Here is a 23,342-nt window from a genome sequence, read left to right as displayed (position 1 = left end):
TATTTCCATAATAATGATAAGGCATTATCTGCCCTTTTCCAAGTGTTGACATTTGCACTCATAGTACAAAAGCAGTGGAGGAGAAAACAGCTGGTACCTTGGCATGAATCAGGCAATGGCAACAAATGGTACCCTGGTCAGGGTACTCTTCACCACCTCACACTTACGGGAAAAAAAGCTAGTTCACTTCAGAATGTTCTTGATGAAGCAGTGAAAGTTATTAATTTTATTAAGCCTCAGTCTTTGAGTACTTGTCTTTCCCACTTATGCCGTATGCTGAAGTATGATGGTTGTCTTGAGGAAAAGCATTTATATAATTTTCAGTTGTGAGCTGAACTAATTGCTTTTTTCACAGAACACCATTTTTACTTGAAGGAACAACTGACACACAAACTATGGTTATTTGGCACTTCAAGGAAAACAGCTGACATTATGTACTGCCAATGATAAAATTTGAGCTTTCATAAAGATTAGAATTTTCGAAATTTTGTATCTAACACGATACACATATTTCCTAATACTTAAAGGCTTGTCTAAGATCGGTAGTGATATTAACAAATGTGATTTTTGATATCATATAATGAAAGGTGTCCACATTTAGAAGATCAGCATAATGAGCCAATATTTTCTAAAGGACCTAAATTTCTAAATGCATGATAAAAAATCAAGCATAGGTAAAGATCCATTCAAAGTGTAAGGCAGACCAACAGATTTTAATGTAACCTGGTAAAAAAGTTCAATCCATATTGTTTTAGTCTGCTCAGGCTGCCATAACAGAATACCACAGACTGGGGGCTTAAACAACAGATAGTTATTTATCCCAGTTTTGGAGGCTGGGAAGTCCAAGATCAAGGTACCAGCCAACTTGGTTCCTGGTGAGGGATCTCTTCCTGGCTTGCGGATGGTAGCCTTCTCACTGTGTCCTCACATGGCAGGGAGAGAGCATAAGCTCTCTGGTCTCTTCTCATAAGGATATTAATCCTATCAGATCAGGGCCCCACTCTTATGACCTCACAGAACCTCAATTATCTCCTGATAGGCCCTACCTCCAAAAATAGTCACCTTGGGGGTTAGGGCTTCAGCATATGAAATTCGGGGAGGGAACACAATCCAGTCGACAGCAGATATGGTTTCAGATTCTAGATTGCAACTAAGAAACTACTGTCAAATTCTGGTGTAGTACAAAGCGGAATACCCACAATTATCTGAAAAAGCTACTAAAATACTCCTTTTTTTTCCCAACTATCTATCTGCCTGAAGCTGGATTTTCTTCACATACTTCAATCAAAATAACTTATCCCAACCGACTGAATACAGAAGCACATATGAGAACCCAGTTTAATGTCTTCTCTAAGACACACGTGAAAAAGATTTACAAAAATGTAGAGCAAGCTTCTCTAAGTTTGTTCTAGAAAATAGCTGTTTTTCATAAAATGTCAACATATCATGAATTGGGTTTATTTTTATTATTTTAATTGACATAAGCAAATGTTTAAAATTTTCATTGGTTTCAATTTCTAATAGGGAAACAGTGTAATCTACATAAACAAAGGCTCCTTGAGGTTCCCAATAATTTTTTAGTGTAACAGGTCCTGAGATGAAACAGTTTGATAACTGCTAGTCTAAAGAATCTCTCAAAAAATTCAGACACATAGATATTTTCACTGTTTCATTTCTCCTCATGCCTTCTGACCTGCTCCAATCTGGATCAGCTGTCTTCTATATCTGTGTAGCTCTAGTCTCCTATGAACTTTCTTCACCATCATCCAGGTCAGGTGTCAGCAAATTATGGCCTGTAGGCCAAATCCAGCCTGTCTCCTGTTTTTAAGTAAAGTTTTACTGGAACACAGGCGTGCTCATTCATTTATGTTCTTTCATGCTACAATGGTAGAGTTGAGTAGTTGTGACAGAGATCCAATGGCCTATAAAGTCGAAAATATTTATTACCTGGTTCTTTAAAGGAAAAGTTTGCTGACTTGTGATCTACAGGATTCTTTCACTTCTTCCCTATGTTGGTGCATCTGCTTCCTGAATACTATATCTGATTTACTCTTTTCGGTAAAGCACATCTGGTAGCTTCCTGAGAAAGGGTATATGAGAGGTCCATTTTTTTGAGACCTTGCATGTCTGAAAATGGCTTTTCCTACTCACATTTTACTGATAGCTTAGCTGGGTACAGAATTTTAGCATAGAAATCACAATCTTCCCAAAATTAGAAAGCTTTCCTTCATTGTCATCTAGCTTCTAGGGTTATGACAGAAAAGTCTTAAATTATTCTGAGTTCTGCCCAACTGTATGTGATTCTTTTGTTTTTCCTTCAGGAGCCTATACGATGTTTTCTTTGTCCTCAGTGTTGTGAAATTTTACAACGATGTGGTTTGGAGATGACAGGCCTCCACTACCATGCTGGGCAGTGGGCTCTTTCAATCTGGAAAGTCACATCCTTCATTAAGGGGCAGTTCCTTGAATTATCTTGTTGATCACTTCTTCCTCTGTTTTTTTTTTTTTGTTCTCTATTTCTGGAATGATCATTGAACAGATGTTGGTTGGATATCTTGGACTGGTCCTCTAATTTTATCTTTTCTCTTTCCGGACTAATTCCTCAACATTCTCTTCCAACCAGAATCTTGAGTCTTCTTCATTTCTTCTATCATGTTTTTAATTTCCAAGAGCTCTTTTTTCCCCTCTGAATGTTTCCTTTTAAAAATATCTAGATCTTGTGATATAGATACTTTCTTTTAAAAATAAATTCTCTGAGGATATAAATGATAGTTTCTTTCCCCTGTATAGTTGGCTCCGTCCTCGCTGCTTTTTTCTGTGTGTTTGTTTTGGTTTCCCTACTTCATGTTAGAGGCTTTCCTCCTGGGTGTCTCTTCATACACAAACATGAAATACTAAAAAGTTGATTTCAGTGAAACCCTTAAAAGCTCTGCTTGTGTGGGTGGAGCTTATTGTCCGTGAGCTTTACTGTAGGGAGGCACAGCTGGGCTGCTGGGTGGGAGACCCTTGAGGTTACTATCTTTAAGTCTTCTTCCCTACTCAGATTCCTCAGAGAAAGATTTTTCCACCTCCTGACTCTAGGCTTGCCTACTAGAATCCTGAGGTTGGTGGGAAAAGCAAGCTGGGCCTCAACATTCAGTATGCCAGCATTCACTCAACCTCCCCTGAGGGACCACTACCATCAAGTATGTTTGGTGTCCCCCAGTTCAGACATCCTTTACTTCATCCTGTCCAGAGAATAAATTTTTGGTCTAAGTTATGGGAGGGGCAATCTTTTTAAATAAACTTTCAACCAAAATACAGTTAATCTCCTCTTCACACACCTCTTCCCCACCTTACAGTTAACTGGTGTTGTCAATTTCTGAATTTCTTTAGGGTTCTGCTGTGTAAACTCGGTTGTTCCTTGGCTTTCTCTATTCTTGGCTCAGGATTCAGCTTTCTCAGGACTGCTAAGTCAGTTACCACTCATCCATCTGCTCCTCAGCTTCCAAAATTTTGTTGCTGTTGTCTCCTATCCCATTCTCTTTGTCCTTGTGGGTTTATGTCTTTAAAAAAAATCTCTTTACTGTTGTTTTAGTGAGGTTTTGGGAGGGAATGAAAGTAAATGTGGGTATTTGATCCTCCATCTTTATTTGGAACCTCTTTATAATTAAATATCTTTTTTTTTAACTTCCATTTAATATTACAGCATAAACATTTCCCATGTTCTTACATGGTCATTGTCATAGCTTTAGTAATTGCATAATATTCCATTGAGTCGGTACCATAGCTTACTTAATCATTACCCTATTTTTGGATCTTTAGATTTGTTTCTGTTTTGGAGGGAGGGGACTAGTTTTTTCTAGAGTCATCTTTCATTTATCTGTCTCATTTATTCCCTATATTTAGGGAATGCCTGACATTCTTCTCCTCTCTGTTCTCAGTACATGATTTTACCACCTTGTGCTTTGATTATGGCATTACCTTGGACAAATTTAATTCATCTTCAAAGTGCCAGGTCGTCCTGCACAATGAGGCAGTACTAACTTTCTAGACTGTCACCTTTCTCATGACTCATGACACGTCAGAGGAACCATTAACTTGGGACTGGCATGTGAGGCTCGCCATCTCCCCCACTCAGCACCCTTCCCACAGATCCTCCTGAATTCACAGGGCCGCTCTCCCGACTGCAGCACAGGCTGCTCCTCCTGCCACTGCCCATGCACATTCACCTTCACTTACACCCTACCTCCTGACCAAGCCTCCCCCACATGACTCTGCTTACGTACCTTCTTCCTTCACCTGATAACAGATAAAAATCAAGTAACTGCTTTCTAACCGCTTAGGGTCAGTCTTGCCTTCTAAATGGACTGACAGCTTTTCACAGGCAGGGGCTCTTCTATGGCAGCTGCCCCTACAGCGTCCTCACCCTACCACCATGGGACTCCAACTCAGCACCAGGCACATAGTAGGTGCTTAACAGGGACTCAATGAAAGGAATGGACACGGATGTAAGTTGTTACCTTGCCCTTTGGAGTTAGTGTCCAGATCACGGAGAAGGTCAGCTTGTCAGTCATAGGATTGAGGCTGCACAACTCCTCACACAGCAGCCTGGGAAGCATGGGGATGACCTGCAAACAGAGAACAGGCCCATGAGCATCTTTCTCCAATCTGTAGGAGTTTATCACAGGCTTAGAAGCAGCCCAGAGGGCAGAGTTCTGGTGAACAGCTTGAGCTTCAAGAGCAAGCTGAAGATGGATGCCGCTCTTTTTCTTGAAGACTCTGCAGAAAGACTACACTATCTGCTACTTTTCTATGGGCCTCTATAGTCAAATGTGAATGTGAACTGGAAACATTCCTTTCCCCTTATCCTTTCCCTATTGTGTGTTCTTGGCACCCTTATCAAAAATCAGTTGACCATATATACGTGGGTTTATTTCTAAGCTGTCCATTCTGTTCCATTGGTCTATGTGTCTGTTTCTATGCTAGTATGTACTATTTTTGCCAGCCCTGGTGGTCTAGTGCTTAAGATTCAGTGCTCTCACTGCCACAGCCCAGGTTTGTTTCCTGGCCAAGGAACCACACATCTGTCACTTGTCATACTGTGGTAGCTGCGTGTTGCTGTGATGCCAGAAGCTGTGCCACCAGTATTTCAAACACCAGCAGGGTCACCCATGGTGGACAGGTTTCAGCGGAGCTTCCAGACTAAGACAGACTAGGAAAGAGGACCTGGCCCCCCACTTCTGAAAAAACTGGCCATGAAAATCCTACAAATAGCATCAGAGTGTTGTCTGATATAGTGATGGAAGGTGAGAAGATGGCACAAAAAGAGCAGGCAGTGTTCCACTCTGCTGTCCACAGGGTCACTAGGAGTTGGAATTGACTTGATGGCACTAACAAACCATACTGGTTTGATTATTACAGCTTTGTAATACAGTTTGAAATCAGAAGTGTGGCGCCTCCAGCTTTGTTCTTTCTCAAGATTGCTTTGGCTATTCAGGGTCTTCTGTGGTTCCATATGAATTTTAGGATAGTTTTTTCTATTTTTGTGAAAAATGCTACTGGAATTTTGATAGGGATTACACTGAATCTGTAGATCATTTTGGATAGTATGGACATTTTAATAATATTAATTCTTCCAATCCAAGAAGACAGGCTATCATTCCACTTATTTGCATCTTCATCAATTTCTTTCATCATTGTCTTACAGTTTTCAGTGTACTGGTCTTTAACCTCCTTGGTTAAATTTATTTCTAAGTATTTTATAGCTTTTCATGCTACTGTAAGTGGGACTGCTTTCTTAGTGTCTATATCACCTCACGTGTTAGGATGGATATTATCAAAAAGACAAGAGATAACAAATGTTGGCAAGGATGCAGAGAAAAGGGAACCCTTGTACACTGTTGGGGGAATGTAAATTGGTACAGCCACGATGGAAAACATGGAATTTCCTAAAAAAATTAAAAACAGAACTACCATATGATCCAGCAATCCCACTTCTGAGTATTTATCTGAAGGAAATGGAATCAGTACTTTGAAGAGATATCTGCATTCTCATGCTCATTGTAGCATTATTCTTAATAGCCAAGACATGGAAACAACCTAAGAGTCCATCAATGGTTGAATGGATAAATAAAATGTGTATATATATATATATATATATATATATATATACACACACACACACACATAAATGGAATATTATTCATCCATAAAAAGAAATTCTGCCATTTGTGACAACATGGATGAACCTGGAGGGCATTATGCTAAGTGAAATAAGCCAGACAGAGAAACACAAATACTGTATGGTACCACTTATACATGGAATCTTAAAAGAAAAAAAAGCTGATTTTACAGAAACAGAGTAGAATGGAGATAGCCAGGGGCTGCGGGGAGGGGGAAATGGGGACATGTAGGTCAAAGGGTACATAGTCAGTTATAAGATGAATAAGTTCTGAGGATCTAAGGTACAGCATAGTGACTATAGTTAATAATAGGGTATTATATACTTGAAATTTGATGAGAGCAAATCTTAAGCATTCTCACCACACAAACAAAAAGAATTAACTATGTGAGGTGATGGACGTGTTAATTATCTTGATCTTGGCAATCATTTCACATTGTATATGTTCACCAAATCATCACATTGTACACTTTAAATATATTCAATTATATTTGTCAATGATTCCTCAATAAAGCTAGGGAAAATAAAAGAACCCAAAGGCTGAGTGTAAACTTGTGACAGAGTTTCATCAAAGTAAAATTGCTGAATCAATGCTTTAGTAATTGAAACTACCACAAATGACTAAATCACATGTTGGAACATTAACAGAATACTCCAATAAAATATCACTGAAAGGTTCATAAATCCAGGTTCCCCAGATGAACACTGTGGTCAACTAGTCATTCATTCTGCAATTTTTAAGCCTAAATTATTTCTTCCCTTTATTGATCTTTCTATCCCATAATAAACTGATTCAATGGCACACCTTCTTTAATTAAAAAAAGGTTCTCGGGGCCAGCCCCGTGGCCTAGTGGTTAAGTTCAGTGTGTTCCGCTTCACTGGCCTGGGTTCAGATCCTGGGTGTGGACCTACACCACTCAGCAGCCATGCTGTGGCAGTGACCCACATACACAACAGACGAAGACTGGAACAGATGTTAGCTCAGAGCAAATCTTTCTCAGCAAAAAAAAAAGTTCTCTTCAACTTACTTTCAAATGATGATTTACAGCTATCTCAGAAAGTTACTTATTTTCTCTAAAATTCCAAAGATGAAATGAGTATCTCCACCTGGATTTCCCAAAGCTACTTCAAAGTCTCTCCCTCCCTCCTTTAAATCTACTCTTTCTCTCACATTTTTCTTGATTAACGGCAGTATCATTCACTCCACCACCCAGGTGAAAAACGCAGCACTAACAGCCACTTATTCAATACACTTACTGTGGACCTACTCCATCTGCAGTGTTAAGCATGGGTAACACTGTAACCCTGTGTTAAGTAGTTGAGAAGTAAAACACACGAGGGGCAACTATGTTCCAGTTGAGGGAAAGTTAACTAGTTAAGCTTCTCTATCAGCAGAAGCAAAACAAACCCCAGTGGTTTCCAATTCTGTGTGAACCATCAGCACAGTAAATAAGCTTTGGTATGGAAAAGTAAATTCTAGAACTCATGGCCCACACCAATAACAAATAAAGTAACTGAACAGCATTACCTGGCAGGGTTCTGAAGGATGCCTTGTCTTTTTAACACCAATATGAAACCTAATGACCACCTGAAAACTTCTGATAACAGCTTTTATGAGACAATCACTTCTGAAATTTCTTTCTTGCCATTGCTTTTGCACCATCTGTTCAGATGACACTGTATTTTCACTGTTAACTTATTTAACGAATATTAAAACGTGATCTAAATATTTAACATTTTCTTGCATGTATCAAGTGTTTTACAAAACAAAACATTTTTACCGGCATAAACACATTGTACAAAATGGGGAAAATTTCAATACCATACTGTCTCATGATTGAATTGTAAAGACTTCATGTAATTTCAGCCTTTGGACTATGCTATGGACTGAACTGCGTCCCCCACCAATTCCCATGTTGAAGCCCTAACCCTCAATGTGATTGTATTTGGAAGTGGGGTCTTTAGGAGGTAATTAAGGTTAAATGAGGTCATAGAGTGGGGCTCTGATCTGATAGAAAGAGAGGTAACTCCCCCTCCCTGCCCTGCACACACACAGAAAAAAGGTCATGTGAGGACACAGCTGTCTACAAGCCAGGAAGAGAGTCCTCAGCTAGGAACCGAACTGGCCAGCACCTCCATCTGGGACTTCCAGCCTGCAGAACTGTGAGAAAATAAATGTCTGTTGTTTAAGACCCCAGTCTATAGTATATTGTATGACAGCCCAAGCTGAGTAAGACAGACTAAATGGAGTTTATTGGGAGTGCATTCTTGGATTCTTCTCTGGGCTGCATTATCAGATAATCATACCCACAGTACTTTGGTAGCAGGCTGCTCACCCTGCATGCTTGTAGTCAAGGGCTTAATATCTTTTCTACAGATAGCATTTCTTCTAAGTGTTCAAGGCATATCTTATTTTGAATCACAAAGCAGAGTATCTGAGAATGTAACATAATTCTTGACTTCACGTTTCCGTGTTTGTCAAAAGAAAGTCATTGTAACTAAATACAATGTGGTACCCTGGACTGGACCCTAGAACAGAAAGACAGGAGTGCAAAAACTGGCAAAATCCAAATAAAGTATGGATTTTAGTTAATAGTAATGTTTCACTGTCAGCTTCTTAGTCATGACAAATGTACCACAGTGATGTAAGATGTTAACAACGGGGGAATTGGTGTGGTATATGGGACCTCTCTGTACTGTCTTTGCAACTTTTCTGTAAATCTAAAATTATCCACAAATAAAAGAGCTTATTTATGCTAATGAAATACAACTTGATCTGTTTTTATATATTGGAATTTAAGGTTAAGATTTTATTTGCAAAAATGCCTTTACCACTAAAAAAAATGCCTAAAGGCCATTAAACAATAGAGTGAAGTCCAGGCTCATCAGCAGCACAATGCAGGAAAAAGAGCAAAGGCTTTGAAGCCAGACAGACTTGGGGTCTAATCCTGGGCCCACCACTCCCTGTACTATTTGGGCAAGCTAGTATGATTCTCTGAGTCTCTGTTTTCTCATTAGTAAAACGATTTGAAGACGCTCAAGAAAAGTCAGCTCACTGGCCACCCCACGGTCTACCACGTCCTTTGGTCACCTGGCTCAGCCTTCCCCGTCAGCCTTTGCCCTGGCACTTTCCTTCCACACCGTAACCAAGCCACGTGGACCTGCTCACTGCACACCTTTGCCCTGCCAGGCCTGCTTGCCACTCCAGCTCTTGCACATGTTGTTCCCTCTTTCTGGAACACCTTTCTGGACGTTTTGCATCTGGCCAACTTTTGCACATCCTTTAAGATTCAGCTCACCATCATCTCTAAAAGGCTTTTCCAGATTCCCCCGGGGAAGTCCGTATTGTGTTTTGTATACTTCTCCCTCCCACCCACCCGTTCTTTCAAAAAGGATTTGAGGTAGTCCTAAACAATCACTTACTCCATCCTCCCTGCTCTTTCACGACATTTCTACAGCTCTTAACACACTCATCCTAATTGCCTCTTTATGTGCCTATCCCCTCTGCTAGACCATGGAATCTGCAGGAATGAGGACCAGCTCTTGTTCCTGTCTCTCCATCCAGCACTGGACACAGAGGAGACACTTTGAGTTTGCAAATGAATGACTGACTTTTGCCCCCTAAATGAATCACCTATTTTTTCTATGTTTACTGTTTATTGCATCACCTAAAACATTCTATGAAATACATGATAAATTTCTATGTAAACATCTTTACATAAGAATTTCATAGGCAGCTAGCATTTTAAGTATAAGATAAACAGTTTTGGCTACTCTCTCCTAAAAACTATTGGCACACTCAGTGGCTGGCTCAGGGTATAAACATTCCTTAGTATCTTGTATCTTATATAGAAGATAACATTTTAATATTAACACTGCAATGGCCAGATGCCAAAGAACCTAAGTGCTTGTGAAGAACCTAAACATTAATACTTTTGGGGTAATATAATTAACTTTAATTTTTAAAGGGTATTCCTTTTAATAAACTCTCACCAGATCTTGGGGCAGAATTCAGAGGGGATTCAGAGAAAACAGTCTGTATGTCCACAAAGTTTTGTAAATAGCAGATGGTATTTCTCTGTCTTTCAAAGGCAAAGGAATGAAGATGTTATAATCACATCTGTGGTTTGGCACATCATGGTCTCTCAGAAATCGGGCCTGATTTCTACAGGGGCCACTGGGAATGTGCTCCATGACACCTAGCACATGTGTCAAGTCCATAGCACAGAAGGATCCCCATGGGAGGCAGCTGGAGAGATAGGCAGCCACTCTCGATAAGCTGCTTCCTCAAATACCAGTCCTGTTATTTCAGAGGAGACCCGCCTGGTCAACAGCATAGTGGTCCACACACATTCACTGGCTATGTCAGATCTGCCATGGCACCTGGGGAGACTCAAGGCAGGGGTGATAAGGGCAGAACACGGTGTATAACTGGAAAAGAGAAGAACGGTCTCTACAGGAGTTGAGAAACTGCTGGCCGTCACTAGCACGGTACAAACCCTTATGCACCCTGACTCCTGGATAGCTTCCGCAGTTGTGTCCTGCCTTGCCCTCATTAGCTTCCCTACTCAGTGTGGGCCACATGGATTAATTCCTTCAAAGTTCTCCAACTCCCTCATTTTCACTGTCTCAACTCTACAGACACTGCAATCAATCTTAAAATCTTCTTTTCTTGCTTTTGCAACTCCTAGCTGAGCGGTGATGGAGAAAGTCACCAGACTATGTGGAGATTTATCTCTACAGTCTCAGCTCTTACCTCAGTGGAGGCTTGCCCATCCTTTCAGTTGTCTTTGGTTAGCTCCTTCCTCCATGCCCTCAGACTCTATTCCAAAACTTTAATACTCTCCTCAAACCTCCGACCCAACTGCCTTCTCCCCTGTTCTCAGCAGAAAACCTCAATTCTTTTTCACAGAGAAAACTGAGAACCTCAGACTCAAGCCCTCCCAAGCATACTTCCAGTCCCTTCCTTCAGCCTAACTTCCAGGTGCAGCTCAGTCGCCTGATATCTCCCAAGTGCCCTCCCTGTCGGAGCCTGGCCTCTGTCTGTACTTCTGAGCCACCCCCTCCCTGCCCAAACGCTTTTCAACTAGCTATCTGTTCTGTTTGTGTCTGTTTTCCTCATAGACCTTAAATAAAGGTCGATCTCCAACTCTTAAGAACAATAAACAACACTCTCCTGCCCAATCTAGACTCCCCCTCCCTCTGGGCCCTCCCTTTCATTCTCATTTAAGGTTCTCAAAATAGTTTCCGCTTCCTATCTTCATTCTCACTTTCCTTTCACTTCTTAACCCAATATGATATTTTTAAATTACAAAAACTATATGTTTACTGTAGAAATTTTAGGTGATAACAAACCAAAACACGAGAATGTAAAAATTTTGAGGCCTCATGCCTTAGAATGAACAATGTTAACATGTTGGTATAGAACCTCTGTCTTCTTTCCGTGCACACCTAAGTGACTATACATCAGGTAAAATGTTACATATTACAGGTGCACGCATTTTTTGAAACACAGAACTAGTGGGCAGTCTGAGACTCTCCTCTGTATCGGTCCTTGCTGGACTCCTTTCCTCAGCCGGCTTAAGTGTTGGGCTCTTCACCCTCTGCGCTTCGCTTTCCTTTCTTCTCACTGTACGTTTTCCCCAAGGATCTCCTTCACTCCTGGGTTTGCACTACCACTGTCACGCAAATCCCATCCATACCTGCATTTCTAGTCCTGCACCTCCTTGTAACTCCAGATCCCTCTATTACGGCACCCTCCGGACACATGGATTAGAACTTCCCATGCATACTTCAAAGTGTGCATGCAGAACACAAAGTTCAGCATTTTCCTCCCTGCACCTGCTCCTCTGTCTGTATTTCCTATTTCTCTTAACAGCAGCACCCTACCCCCAGTTAAATAAGCAATCAACAAAAAAACCACACACACACACACACACACACACACATACTCCTCTCCCACAGAACACACGTGGGTGTTACCTCGTGACTTCTCTGCCCTCTTCTCCCTGCTACATCCAATCTGTTCCTGAGTCCCATAGGTTTTACATTCCAGATCTCTCTCGAATGAGTCTTTTCTTCTCCATCTTCCACTGTTCACCTTTGTGTCTCTTGGGATATATTCTAATAGTCTCCTAAACCAGTAGTGGAATTCAGGAGTGGAAATTATTCTGGATAAGAATTCCTTATTCTTCTCTAGACTTCCGCATCTTCTTGCTAAGTTCAACCCAAGGATAATCTGTAATCTCATTTACATTAGGACACAGTGCCTTTAACCTTCCCCAGTAGTCGACAGGCTAAATTCGGTAATTTGATTTTTGCTTGTCCTGCTAATGAGGGAGGGCCCAAACACCTTCACTGGGGCCAAGAGGTCTTCAGTAAAGCCTGGATCCTCTGTGTTCAGTGACCAAGAGCTCTCAAGGAGAAGCTGGTAGAGGGCCTCCAAAGCTTATTTCCCAGGAGGTAGCAAAGATAACAGTGGGAAGCTAACTTCTCCCATTTGCCTAGCTTCACTCTGCATTGTGTGATATGGATTGCTAGATTGAGAGGGGATGCAATTTGGGGGTGAATGTGAAATGCTCCTAGTTCAGGATCTCCATTTCGGTACCAGGCTGAAGACATCTATTGTTCTATTTCTCCTGGGGTCCAGTTGGACACCTCCACATTGGTAAACTCTCTTAAGATTCTGTGAGCAGAGATTCCCATCTGTTTTGGGTGGTTACTCAAACCCTCAAGGGGCCATGACTGAGGGCAAGGGCTCTGGTACTGATAACAATTTCGCTGCCTCTAGCCTCACTATTCTTCAACCACACGGTTGCTAAGGTGATTTTCTATCTTAGTCAAAGGAGACCATGTCACTTCTCTACCTCCCCTCACGATGAAGTGCAAGTTCTTTAGCCTACCACTCCAGGCCTCTCTTTCTATCTTCATCTCTTGGCGCCCCCTGCAACTTATGCCCCAGCAATTCCAAACTACATACTGTTCCTTGAATGTTCCATGCTTTTCCTAGCTTCTGTCTGGAATGTCCTCCCCACCCACTTTTGCCTACCTAGAAATTTTCTACTCAAAATGTGAAACACGTCTCAAAAACCAATTGCTTTGTGAAGCCTTCTTGGCTCTTGTAGAAGCTCCTCTCCTACCACCAACACAGGCAGATACAACTTCTCTCCCCTCTGTAATACTTGCTCACCTTGGGAGCACTTTTGTTACCGCAGGGAGCCCAGTGTATTGTAACTGTTTGTTATATGCCCACCTCCTCTGACTTCCCCAGGGCAAGATCAGCATCTCTCTCATCTTTATATATCTGGCACCTGGCACACAGCTGGTACTCAATAAATGCTAACTGGATGAAGACTGATAGCACTTTAGGTAGCAGAAAAGCATAGAGTCCTAAGTCCTCTTAAGCACGTTTCAGGGCCAGGATCAAAGTTGGGTCAGGTCAGACCTTAAAAGTTGGTCATGGAAAAAAGGGACACTGATGACGGGACACCAACTTTCTAAGCATTCTGGACTAGCACTTGGGAGAGTTGAGAGAAATTGATCATTTAGGTAAATACACCACTGCCCAAGGCAGCTGGATGGGGGTACCAACAAGACCATAAAATCTTATATTAGCCTCAGAGAGCAGAAACATCTGCTAAAGCCACAGTGGGCAGGCTGGCCAAGTTCAGCAACGGGTTAGCCAGGACAGCCCTGTGACCAACAGAAAGGGCCACAGAGGGGAAGAATCCATCATCTAGGCAAGGAGGAACAGGAGAACTAGCAGTGACAGGGGCACTACAATAGCTCGAGGGGGCCAGATGTCAACAACCCATGGTCGGTCCTCTAGTACCAGGATGGCCCTCAGGTGCCCAGGCCTTTGCTGCCTCCCAAACCTCCCTCAAACCCTTAGTGCCCATTGGCTGTCTGAGCCTGAGAACTTGGTGAGGTTTTCTCCTTTTCTCTGAGGATTTTGAGTTTTAACAGTAAGGTACACTCAGCTAGCTCCCCACTCACACACTGAAGCAACTTAAAGGAAAGAGATAATTCATTTTCCAGCCAACATCTCTGTTTAAAGAGTTTTCTTTTTCATATCAACACTTCCATGAATTCCAAATTTGATCAACTCTTTGCTACACAGTTTGACATTAACAAAACATCAACACTGACAACCTGCTGGGGTCAGAAAGGAACATCTTAAAACTCTTTGGACTCCACATTAAGACAGGCTTCCAATCCCAATCTTTGATCTCTATTATAAAGCAATACCAATAAAATATCGTAGAGATTTATGGGTGAACTTTCATTTGAGCTGTTTCACACCTAAAATAACACGAGTACTTGGGCCAATAGGCAGAAAATTTAGGTTTAGGTTTCAACTGTCTAGGTTTTCTTTTACTTTTAAAACTTAATTCACTTATTTTAAAAAATTAAATTTTACAATTATATTGTATTTCCCTCTCAGAGAAGACAGTTGGGAGACATTAACTAGGTAGATGTCAGGGCCTTCTGAGAAGGACAAGCCTAAGTTCAGGTAGACAGCTGTCCTCTATTAACAGATATCTACCTTTTATCAAAAAGAAAGAGCATTTTTTCATGAGATTTTAAAGAGCAATATTTAAATTTATCTTTCCTCTTGAGTATACCCTATTGTTAACAAGAGTAAACAAATATTACCGTGAGTAAAATCCCAACAAAAAGAATTTCATTTAAAAGACAGTAAGATGACACTGGACAGTAAGATGGTATTTGGACCCAAGATCTGTTTCATTGTTACTGTCCTAATCTATGGGATAATTCTCCAGATCAAGCTTAGATTGTGATTCTGACACCAGTTACTTACAGCTCAGTAGCACTGAATGAAAAGAAATCAGTGCCACATTCCCTATAGATAGGAAATCAGCCGGCAACCCCACCCCCATCCCCCAACACACACACTCCTTCCCCGACCTGATGAAGTTAGGAGAAATGATTCTGCCAAATGAGAAAGCAGAGAATCTGGAGCAGGAGGAAAGCAGCGCGTCCAGCTTTTAAGAAGACCTTTATAGGCAAAGTAAAGTGAAAACAGCAGAAAAGTTCCTGGACACGGTCGTTTAAGAAACAAAAATGAGTAGGAAGAAAGGTCACAGCAGTGGTTCAAAGGAATCAGAATGCACAGCTGCTGCTGTCCAAGGTTGTGGGCCGGCGCCACTTGCTCCTGCCAAGTTGGGGGCAGCACCAGGCAGCAGAAGCCCGCAGCCACTCAGAGCACAAGGGCCCTTCCTCCACCCACCTCCCCATTTTCAGAGCTTAGGAGCAGACCCCCAACTCTGTAGTCCCAAATAAAAATTCTAGAACTGTGACAATCATGAAACCCCAAAGTAACGAGAACAGAAAAGGAAACATGCTTAGTTATTTAATCCAATTTTATTTTTTCATTTTCTGGTTATACATGGAAACATAATTCCTGGTTATAAAAGGAGAATGCAGCAGCTAGATAAGAGAAAGCCACCTGCTTAGAAGAAGAATCTCTAATTGTGTCTAAAATTCTTAAATACTCAGGGGCTGGCCCCGTGGCCGAGTGGTTGAGTTCGCGCTCCGCTGCAGGCGGCCCAGTGTTTCGTTGGTTCGAGTCCTGGGCGCGGACATGGCACTGCTCATTGAGCCACGCTGGGGCAGCGTCCCACATGCCACAACTAGAAGGACCCACAACAAAGAATATACAACTATGTACTGGGGGGCTTTGGGGAGAAAAAGGAAAAAATAAAATCTTTAAAAAAAAAAATTCTTAAATACTCAAATCTGAAGAGCAGAGTTAAACTCTTCTATAAGAATATTTCACTTCATGTGGTCTTTAAAGTTGAAGAGATTGCTACTCCTGTTCTCTTTCCATCATAACATTATAGTTTTTGTAGATAAAAGGGATTTTGGAATCTCATCTTCTTTCCCTAAGAGGCCCTGCGCCAGGCAAAGGCTGGGTTTGGCCAACTGCATTTTCAGGCTAGAGGTGTGGATGGCATGTTTCCAACCTGAGGTTACAGTGAGTATCATCAGTGTACAAATATCAGAGCGGTGTTCTCAGGAGGGCCAAGCTATGAGTGAGGTTCCTGGATTTTGATGTGGTTCCCTTGCCTGAGTAGGCTGGATATACATACTAAAATAAGCCAGAGTGGAGTGGAAGTCACCCCTCAAAAAGCTTCAAAATTAAAAAAAATTATTTTATATATATATAGATACACACACACACACATACACACACGCAAAAACAAGTGCACAAGTCATAAAGGAAAAGTTGTATGCGTTTTCATGAACTGAACACTGTTATCAGTGCCCAGATGGAAAACCATCAGAAGTCCCTCCACCACTTGGGCCCTTTTCACCCAAGGGTGACTACTATCCTAACTTCTATTAGTTTTGCCTGTTTTTCAACTTTATTTAAGTGGACTCATACAGTGTAGAGTCCTGTGTCTGGCTTCTTTCATCATTAAGTTTGAGTGTGGAGTGGTCAGTTCTTCATTCTCATCGGTGTATAGCTTCCACTATGTGAATATATCACAATTTACTCATTTATGCTACAGGTGATGGGTACTGTGTAGTTTCTAGTGTTTTGGCTACTTTGAATAGTGCTGCAACGAGCATTCTTACACATTCTTTTTGTAATATATCTATCCATTTATGCCGGGTATATACCTAGAAGCAGAACTGCTGGACCACAAGGTATGTACACATTCAACTTTGAAAGATACTTAGTCCGTCTGGGTTACTCTAACAAAAATACCGCAGCCTGAGTGGCTTAAACAACACACAATTATTTCTCACTGTTCTGGAGGCTGGGAAATCCAAGATGAAGGTGATGGCAGATTCAGTGTCTAGCATTTCCTGGTTCATAGAGGGCATCTTCCTGCTGTGCCCTCACATGGTGGTGAGAGTACTCTCTGGGGTCTCTTTTATAAGGGTACTAATCCCATTCATGGGGGCTCTACCTTTCATAACCTAATCATCTTCCAATGGCCCCACCTCTATCACATTGGGGATTAGGATTTCAACACACAAATTTTCAGGAGACACAAACATTCAGGCCATAACACTGTCAAACAGTTTTCCAAAGTGGTTGTACCAATTTGCCTTTCCTAGTAAAGCAAATGCCAATTTGCTGTGGCAATTCCAGATGTCACAAGCTAGAAGACACTTGGGCTCCCTATCTCAGGTGGTCCAAGTAAATGGTAGTAAGCTAGATACAGTATAGCGGTGCAGACGAAGTTGGCAGGCACCCACAGAGGGGGAGGTGAAGTTGGAGGCCATGGATTCAATGACCTTTGGCGCTTCCAAAGGTCCAGGGTATTAGTACCAACAGATGGTGTGTACGTACTTGGAGGAGAGTCAAACAGCATCTTCTATATGAATGACTTGTGAGATCCAGGCTTGACTGGTATATTCCTCATTCCTACCTGTGGCCTGCCAGAAAATGCAGCATCCTCCTAGATAACTCATGGCTCTTTATGTATTAGCTAGCTACCCCATGGCTGGGGGAGCTCAGAAATTGAAGTTACAATTACTATGAATGGGGATATTAAAGAAAGGAGTGAAGAAAACTGTGGACAAGGAATGTTGTCAGTAGGAAGGGGTGTAACACCAACAATAATTCTTCTGGTCCCAGGTTATTGGTCTTGTCTGGTTGGGAAGGTCATGTGGATATGAACTTGAAAAATGTCGAACAGACCCTCCAAAAATACAAACACAAACTGAAGGCCAGCACTGCAGAGCTGTGCTCCAGGGGATCCGTTCACATAGAGAACAATGGAATGGTGATGGCCCTGGTTTCATGGCCATGGGACAGGAGGTCAGGGAGGAAGCCTCATGTGCTGGTGTTAGCAATATTTGTAGGACATAAATTTGTGCTGCATTCCCTCATGTCCTTTATCTGCCCATTGCTTGAGCACAGGTGTCATAGACATTGCGAGGGATGAGGGTCAAACAGAAGTTCTTAAACACTAAATTTAGGTTTGAAGAGGCCAGAGAGGCCAGATAGCAACAGTGTTGCTCTGACACAAGCAAAGCCTTTGGAGCGGAACATCCTCTGCTCAGATGAGGACACAGCTAGCCATTCTCACTGAGTGGTCCCTGAAGGTTCTGGATCTTTTAGGTACCTCAGCGCAGACTGGTCACCTATTGCTCATGACACACTGTTAATTATAACTGGGTTTAGATGATCATGCAGCTTCTGACTCAGAATTTTACAGCTCTAATCGACTCCATTGCTCTCCCTGGCAGTTACTCTCATTTCTAAGATGGCAGAAAACACCTACATGGTGCTTCTGATCACCCTGCATAAACAGCAGGCAAAGCTGAACCCGTGAAGAAACCAGACATTCAATTCCCCCATAGCAGGTAGAGTCCCAGGGTTTTGTTTAAATGTTCTCGGTTGCAGTAACCCAGAGAGTACTGTTATGGGGCAGGCGAGAAGAGTGCTAGGCTTCCCTAGGGAGGGCCTCCATGGATTGAGAGATGACAGCTCTGGCTCCCATTTGGGACAATGCGCATCCGTGCTAGCACCCTCTGGAGTGGGAGTAGAGGATGTCACACGGCACCCTCCACCATGGGGTTGAAGACATGACTGTCAGCTGTTGGCTGAGCTGTATGAGGGGAGCCAAATTTGGGCCAAAGGCAACAGGCTCTCCAGCCCCTAAATGACATGGCTGTATTCAAGGCTTAGAATAGTCTCTTCCTCTCCCTGCCCCTGAAACATTTTTTTTAATAGATTTTATTTTTTAGAGCAGTTTTAGGTTCACAGCAAAACTGAGCTGAAGGCACAGAGATTTCCCATTTATCCCCTGCCCCGCACATGCAGAGCCTCTCTCACATTTCAACATCCCCACTAGAGTGGCACATTTGTCATGACTGATGAAACTGCACTGATAGTTCATTATCACCCAAAGCCCACAGTGTACATTAGGCTTCACTCTTGGTGTTGTCCATTCTGTGGATTTGGACAAATGCACAATGACAGAGTAGTTTCACTCCCTAAAAATCCTCTATGCTCCACCTATTCATTCCTCCCTTTCCGCTAACCCCTGGCAACCACTGGTCCTTTTGCTGTCTCCAGAGTTTTGCCTTTTCTAGAATGTCATATAGTTGGAATCATACAGTATGTAGCCTTTGAAGATTGGCTTCTTTCACTTAGTGATATGCACTGAAGGTTCCTCCATGTCTTTTCACAGCTTGATAGTTCATTTCTTTTTAATGCCAAATAATATTCCATTGTTTGGATGTACCAGTTTACCCATTCATCTACTGAAGGACATCCTGGTTGCTTCCAAATTTTGGCAAATAAGAATAAAGCTGCTATCAACATTTGTGTGCAGATTTTTGTGTGGACGTAAATTTTCAACTCCTTTGTGTAAATACCAAGGAATGTGATTGTTGAATCATATGGTAAAATATGTTTAGTTTTAGGAGAAACTGCCAAACTATTTTCCAAAGTGGCTGTAACCATTTTGCATTCTCACCAGCAATTCAGGAAAGGTCCCTGTTGCTCCACAATCTCACCGGCAGTCAATGTTGTCAGAGTTTGGGATTTTGGCCATTCTAAGAGGGGTGGTGTGGTATCACATTGTTATTTTAATTTACACTTCCCTAAGGACATGATGTGGAGCATTTTTTCATATGCTTATTTGCCATCTGTATATCTTTCTTCGGTGAAGTGTCTGTTAAGATCTTTGGCCCATTCTTAACTGGGTTGTTCATTTTCTCATTGTTGAGTTTTAAGAGTTCCTTGTATATTTTGTCTAACAGTCCTTTATCAGATATGTCTTTTGCAAAGACTTTCTCCCAGTCTATGGCTTGTCTTTTCAGTCTCTTGACAGTGTCTTTTGCAGAGCAGAAATTTTTAATTTTAATTAAGTGCAGCTTATCAGTTCTTTCTTTCACAGATCATGCATTTGGTATAGTATCTAAAAAGTCATTGCCAAACCAAGGGCATCTAGATTTTCTCCAATGTTATCTTCTAGGAGTTTTATAGTTTTGCATTTGACATTTAGGTCTATGGCCCATTTTGAGTTAATTTTCATCTATTCCCTTTGGAGAGGTTAGTTACTGGGATAGACACGTTGGAAATACGAGAGGAACTCTCAGTAATACTTGGAAAATACCAGAAGTCCTAGGAACTTTTGGATTGTCCTGGAGGACTTCTTTTCCAGAACTGCCAATACCTTTGTGGGCATCATGTAGGCACTTTGCTAGAAGTGGAGTCCAGGGATTCTAGAACATACCCTTCTTGAGGCTGCCATGAAGAGTGCTGTTATAAGTGATCCAGGACCATGTGTGTAAGGTGGGGGAGTATTGGGTCTGTACAAGGTTGAGTTGGGGAAACGAATGATGATTCCATTGTGTGACGACCTTTCTGTTCAGAGTTCTGTGCTTTCATTAAAGTAGCAGATGGCTGAGGCACTTAAAGGCCAAATAACATTACGGTTTATTGGACCTGGCAGAGGTATATCTGGAAGTCTATCATCCACATATCACATATGCTGCCAGGTATAGATGAGGTGTCCTAATCCTGTGCATCAGAGCACAGCTATGGAAGACCTTAGGTCTGTAGGAACCTTAGATGATAGCTATATTGAAGTTGTAGCAGTCCTGGCAGAAGTGGCTCCAAAGGAAAGAGGGAGAGTCTAAGAAGCTCCTGACACAAGTTAATGTTTCTATTTGTTGACAGCCTTGGTTTCAAACTTGAAAAGAAAGTATACTCTAATAGCTGGGTGGACTTATAAGCTTTTGGCCCCAGGCCAATTATGCATTTGGAATGTGGGCACAGTCCCTCTGTCTCTGTGTCTGAATACACTCCTGACAGATGATATATTTTGGGTAATGGTGTGATGGGGAGGTGGTGGGTATAGTGGTGGTGCCACAAGGTCATCCAGCAGAAGTGACATGAAGTAGTCAATGACAGTTTTCAGATCTCTGGCTAGGAGAAAAACAGAACCCAGGAGAACACTGGCTTTTAAAAAGATCCACCACCACCTTTAGCATTGCCAGATGACATTCATCCTTCCCTGTGGCCAAGGCCCTATCATGGTAAGAACATGGGGTCGGGTTCCTGGGACCTTAGGGTTGGAGCATCTTCAGGTGAGCAGCACATGGACCCCTAGTGGTCTGCCCTGCCAGGGTTTAGACAGCATGTCCACAAAAGGGCCAACCCATTCTAGGGAACAGCAGGAAGTGAGGGTTCAGGTAGCCAGGAGCATGGGTTTCTCAAGCCCTAGTTTTGAAGGAATGGTAGGGAAGACATGTCAGTGATAACTAGGAGAAGGAGAATGCTGTCCTGCAAATGTTCTCAATGCTTATGCCAAGATCTGTAGGTTCCTAAAGGTCAGGGGCTCAGAACACTGTCTTTCCAGGGCCTCTCCAGGATCCCTGCGCTGGTGATTTTCTCAAACCTATAGGTTAGCACAGAAAAACTTCTATCTGGAGCAGGCAGCAGGGTGAATTTCCTCAGGAGTCAAGAGAGGTGGTAGCCTGAACCACAAGGGCCTACCAGGACATGCTTCTTGCAAGGGCAGTGCTCAGAGCTTGGCTTTTCCTTCTGCTAGCTGTATGGGCACGCAGGCATGCTGGCAGTGGGAGCTACCAACCAGATTAGGCAGTGGAGGGAGACGGGGCAACTGTATCCTTTCCCTAGGTGATGACATTTGGAAGGTCCCAGAATGGAGCAGGTTTGGCACCAGGTAAAAGGTTTCCAGCCCCCTAATACCACAGTATGTGTGGGTGGGGAGTGAGGATATACCTCTCACCTTAGTGCATCAAAGAGCAAATACCAGAAGTCACATCCTGGGGCATGGGAGGAGGGAAGGTTCAAGCTAGTGCAGGTAGTAATCCCAAAGTGGACCACTGGATTCTAGGAAGCTAGGGAGGAAGCACAAGTCATGACACGGCCAAAGAAGTAAGATGAGCCAAATAGGGAGACGAACAGTGTCAAAAGGAGGAGAGAGAAACCTGGAAGAATTCACAGGCTCCAGTGAGGGGAGCGGAAATAACTCATATATGGTCTTTAATTCACACTGTCCCCAGGGCCTAGGGCAGTCCAGGTAGATAACTGGTGCTCATTAAATACTTGTTAAAGGACGTCTATAGAGATGCACTGACTTAGCAGGAGTGGGATCAGGAATAGGAGGAGAAGCCCAGGCTCCCCCTCAGCTCCCTTTGCTTTTCCATTTCTGAGACTCTAGGTTACCCTGTAAAGGGCAGGTCAGGAGCAGATTAGCCCCCACCCTCTAGAACAGGGGTCGAAACTTTTTTTTAAAAGGCCAATAGAAAATGTGCATTCCATCCTGTGGTAGTGTGACAGCGCCAGAGACATTATATAAATGAACGGGTGTGACTGCGTTGCAATAAAACTTTATAAAAACTGTGGCTGGCGTGGGCTGTTTGCTGAGTACTGGCTTGGAGCAACAATTTGAAAGCAGTTATTTTTCCTCATTTCTTTCTGAAGCTGACTACTTGTCTGAGTTACTCCTGTGGCAGGGCCAGTCCGAAGGCCTGAGAGGAATACCTGTGTCTTGCCTTGGCATCTCTTCAGTTTGGTTCCTCTTGAACACATAAGGGCATAACAGGAAAACACACAATAACAGAGGACAATCACTTTTCCAGGGAAAACCTTTTCTTTTTTCTTAAGACCTTATTAGATGTGAGAAAAGATGTTTAGAGAAGGTTGCCATTCCTCATGGTTTTTCTTTTTTTAAGAAAAGAGAAACAAACAAACAAAAAACAGAAAGAAGACTAAATAGAAGCACATTTTTCAATCCAAGACACTAGAGACTGATTTTTACCTTCTGAACCAAGTAGACACTTGTAGCTCTCTCAGCAGCCACTTTATCCAAATCAGATCCCTCCGGAACAAAGTAACTCACGTCAGCGATGTGAACTCCCACTTCAAAGTTGCCTGTGAATGCACAAGGAGGTTGATGAGCCTGGTAAGCACAGCAAGGCAATCTCTCCCAGAATCCTTCCTGAGGATGCAGGTCACTCCCAGAGGCCACAGGACTTGAAGCCACTAATCTCAGTCGCTGGGCACCCTACCTACCCCCTGTGACTGGCACTATCGTTACTTTCCTCATTGTATACCAACAACTGAGATTTTTATCCTAAATAAACAACCATTTTTATAAGATGTCTCCCATTTCTAAAGGCTTCTTGTCTTTGAGTAAACATCAGTAGATGTGCAGAA

General features: G+C 42.4%; 1 protein-coding gene across 33 annotated transcripts in view; it reads right to left on the bottom strand.

The window, feature by feature from the left end:
- Window positions 1-23,342, bottom strand: part of DIS3L2 (DIS3 like 3'-5' exoribonuclease 2) — a 344,867-nt gene that overhangs the window by 91,002 nt on the left and 230,523 nt on the right. For all 33 annotated transcript variants that reach the window (XR_011439882.1, XM_023642560.2, XM_023642568.2 and 30 more), the window contains 2 exons: window positions 22,945-23,057; window positions 4,503-4,610 (listed from right to left, as the gene is read on the bottom strand). Coding sequence is in view for 32 of the 33 variants with exons in the window: in XM_023642560.2 (XP_023498328.1) it covers window positions 4,503-4,610; window positions 22,945-23,057 (221 nt within the window). In the remaining variant the exon portion in view is untranslated. The remainder of the gene's footprint in view (window positions 1-4,502; window positions 4,611-22,944; window positions 23,058-23,342) is intronic.

The sequence above is a fragment of the Equus caballus genome, chromosome 6 (assembly GCF_041296265.1).
Source record: "Equus caballus isolate H_3958 breed thoroughbred chromosome 6, TB-T2T, whole genome shotgun sequence".
Classification (NCBI taxonomy): Eukaryota; Metazoa; Chordata; class Mammalia; order Perissodactyla; family Equidae; genus Equus; species Equus caballus.
This window is presented reverse-complemented; position numbering and strand designations above follow the sequence as displayed.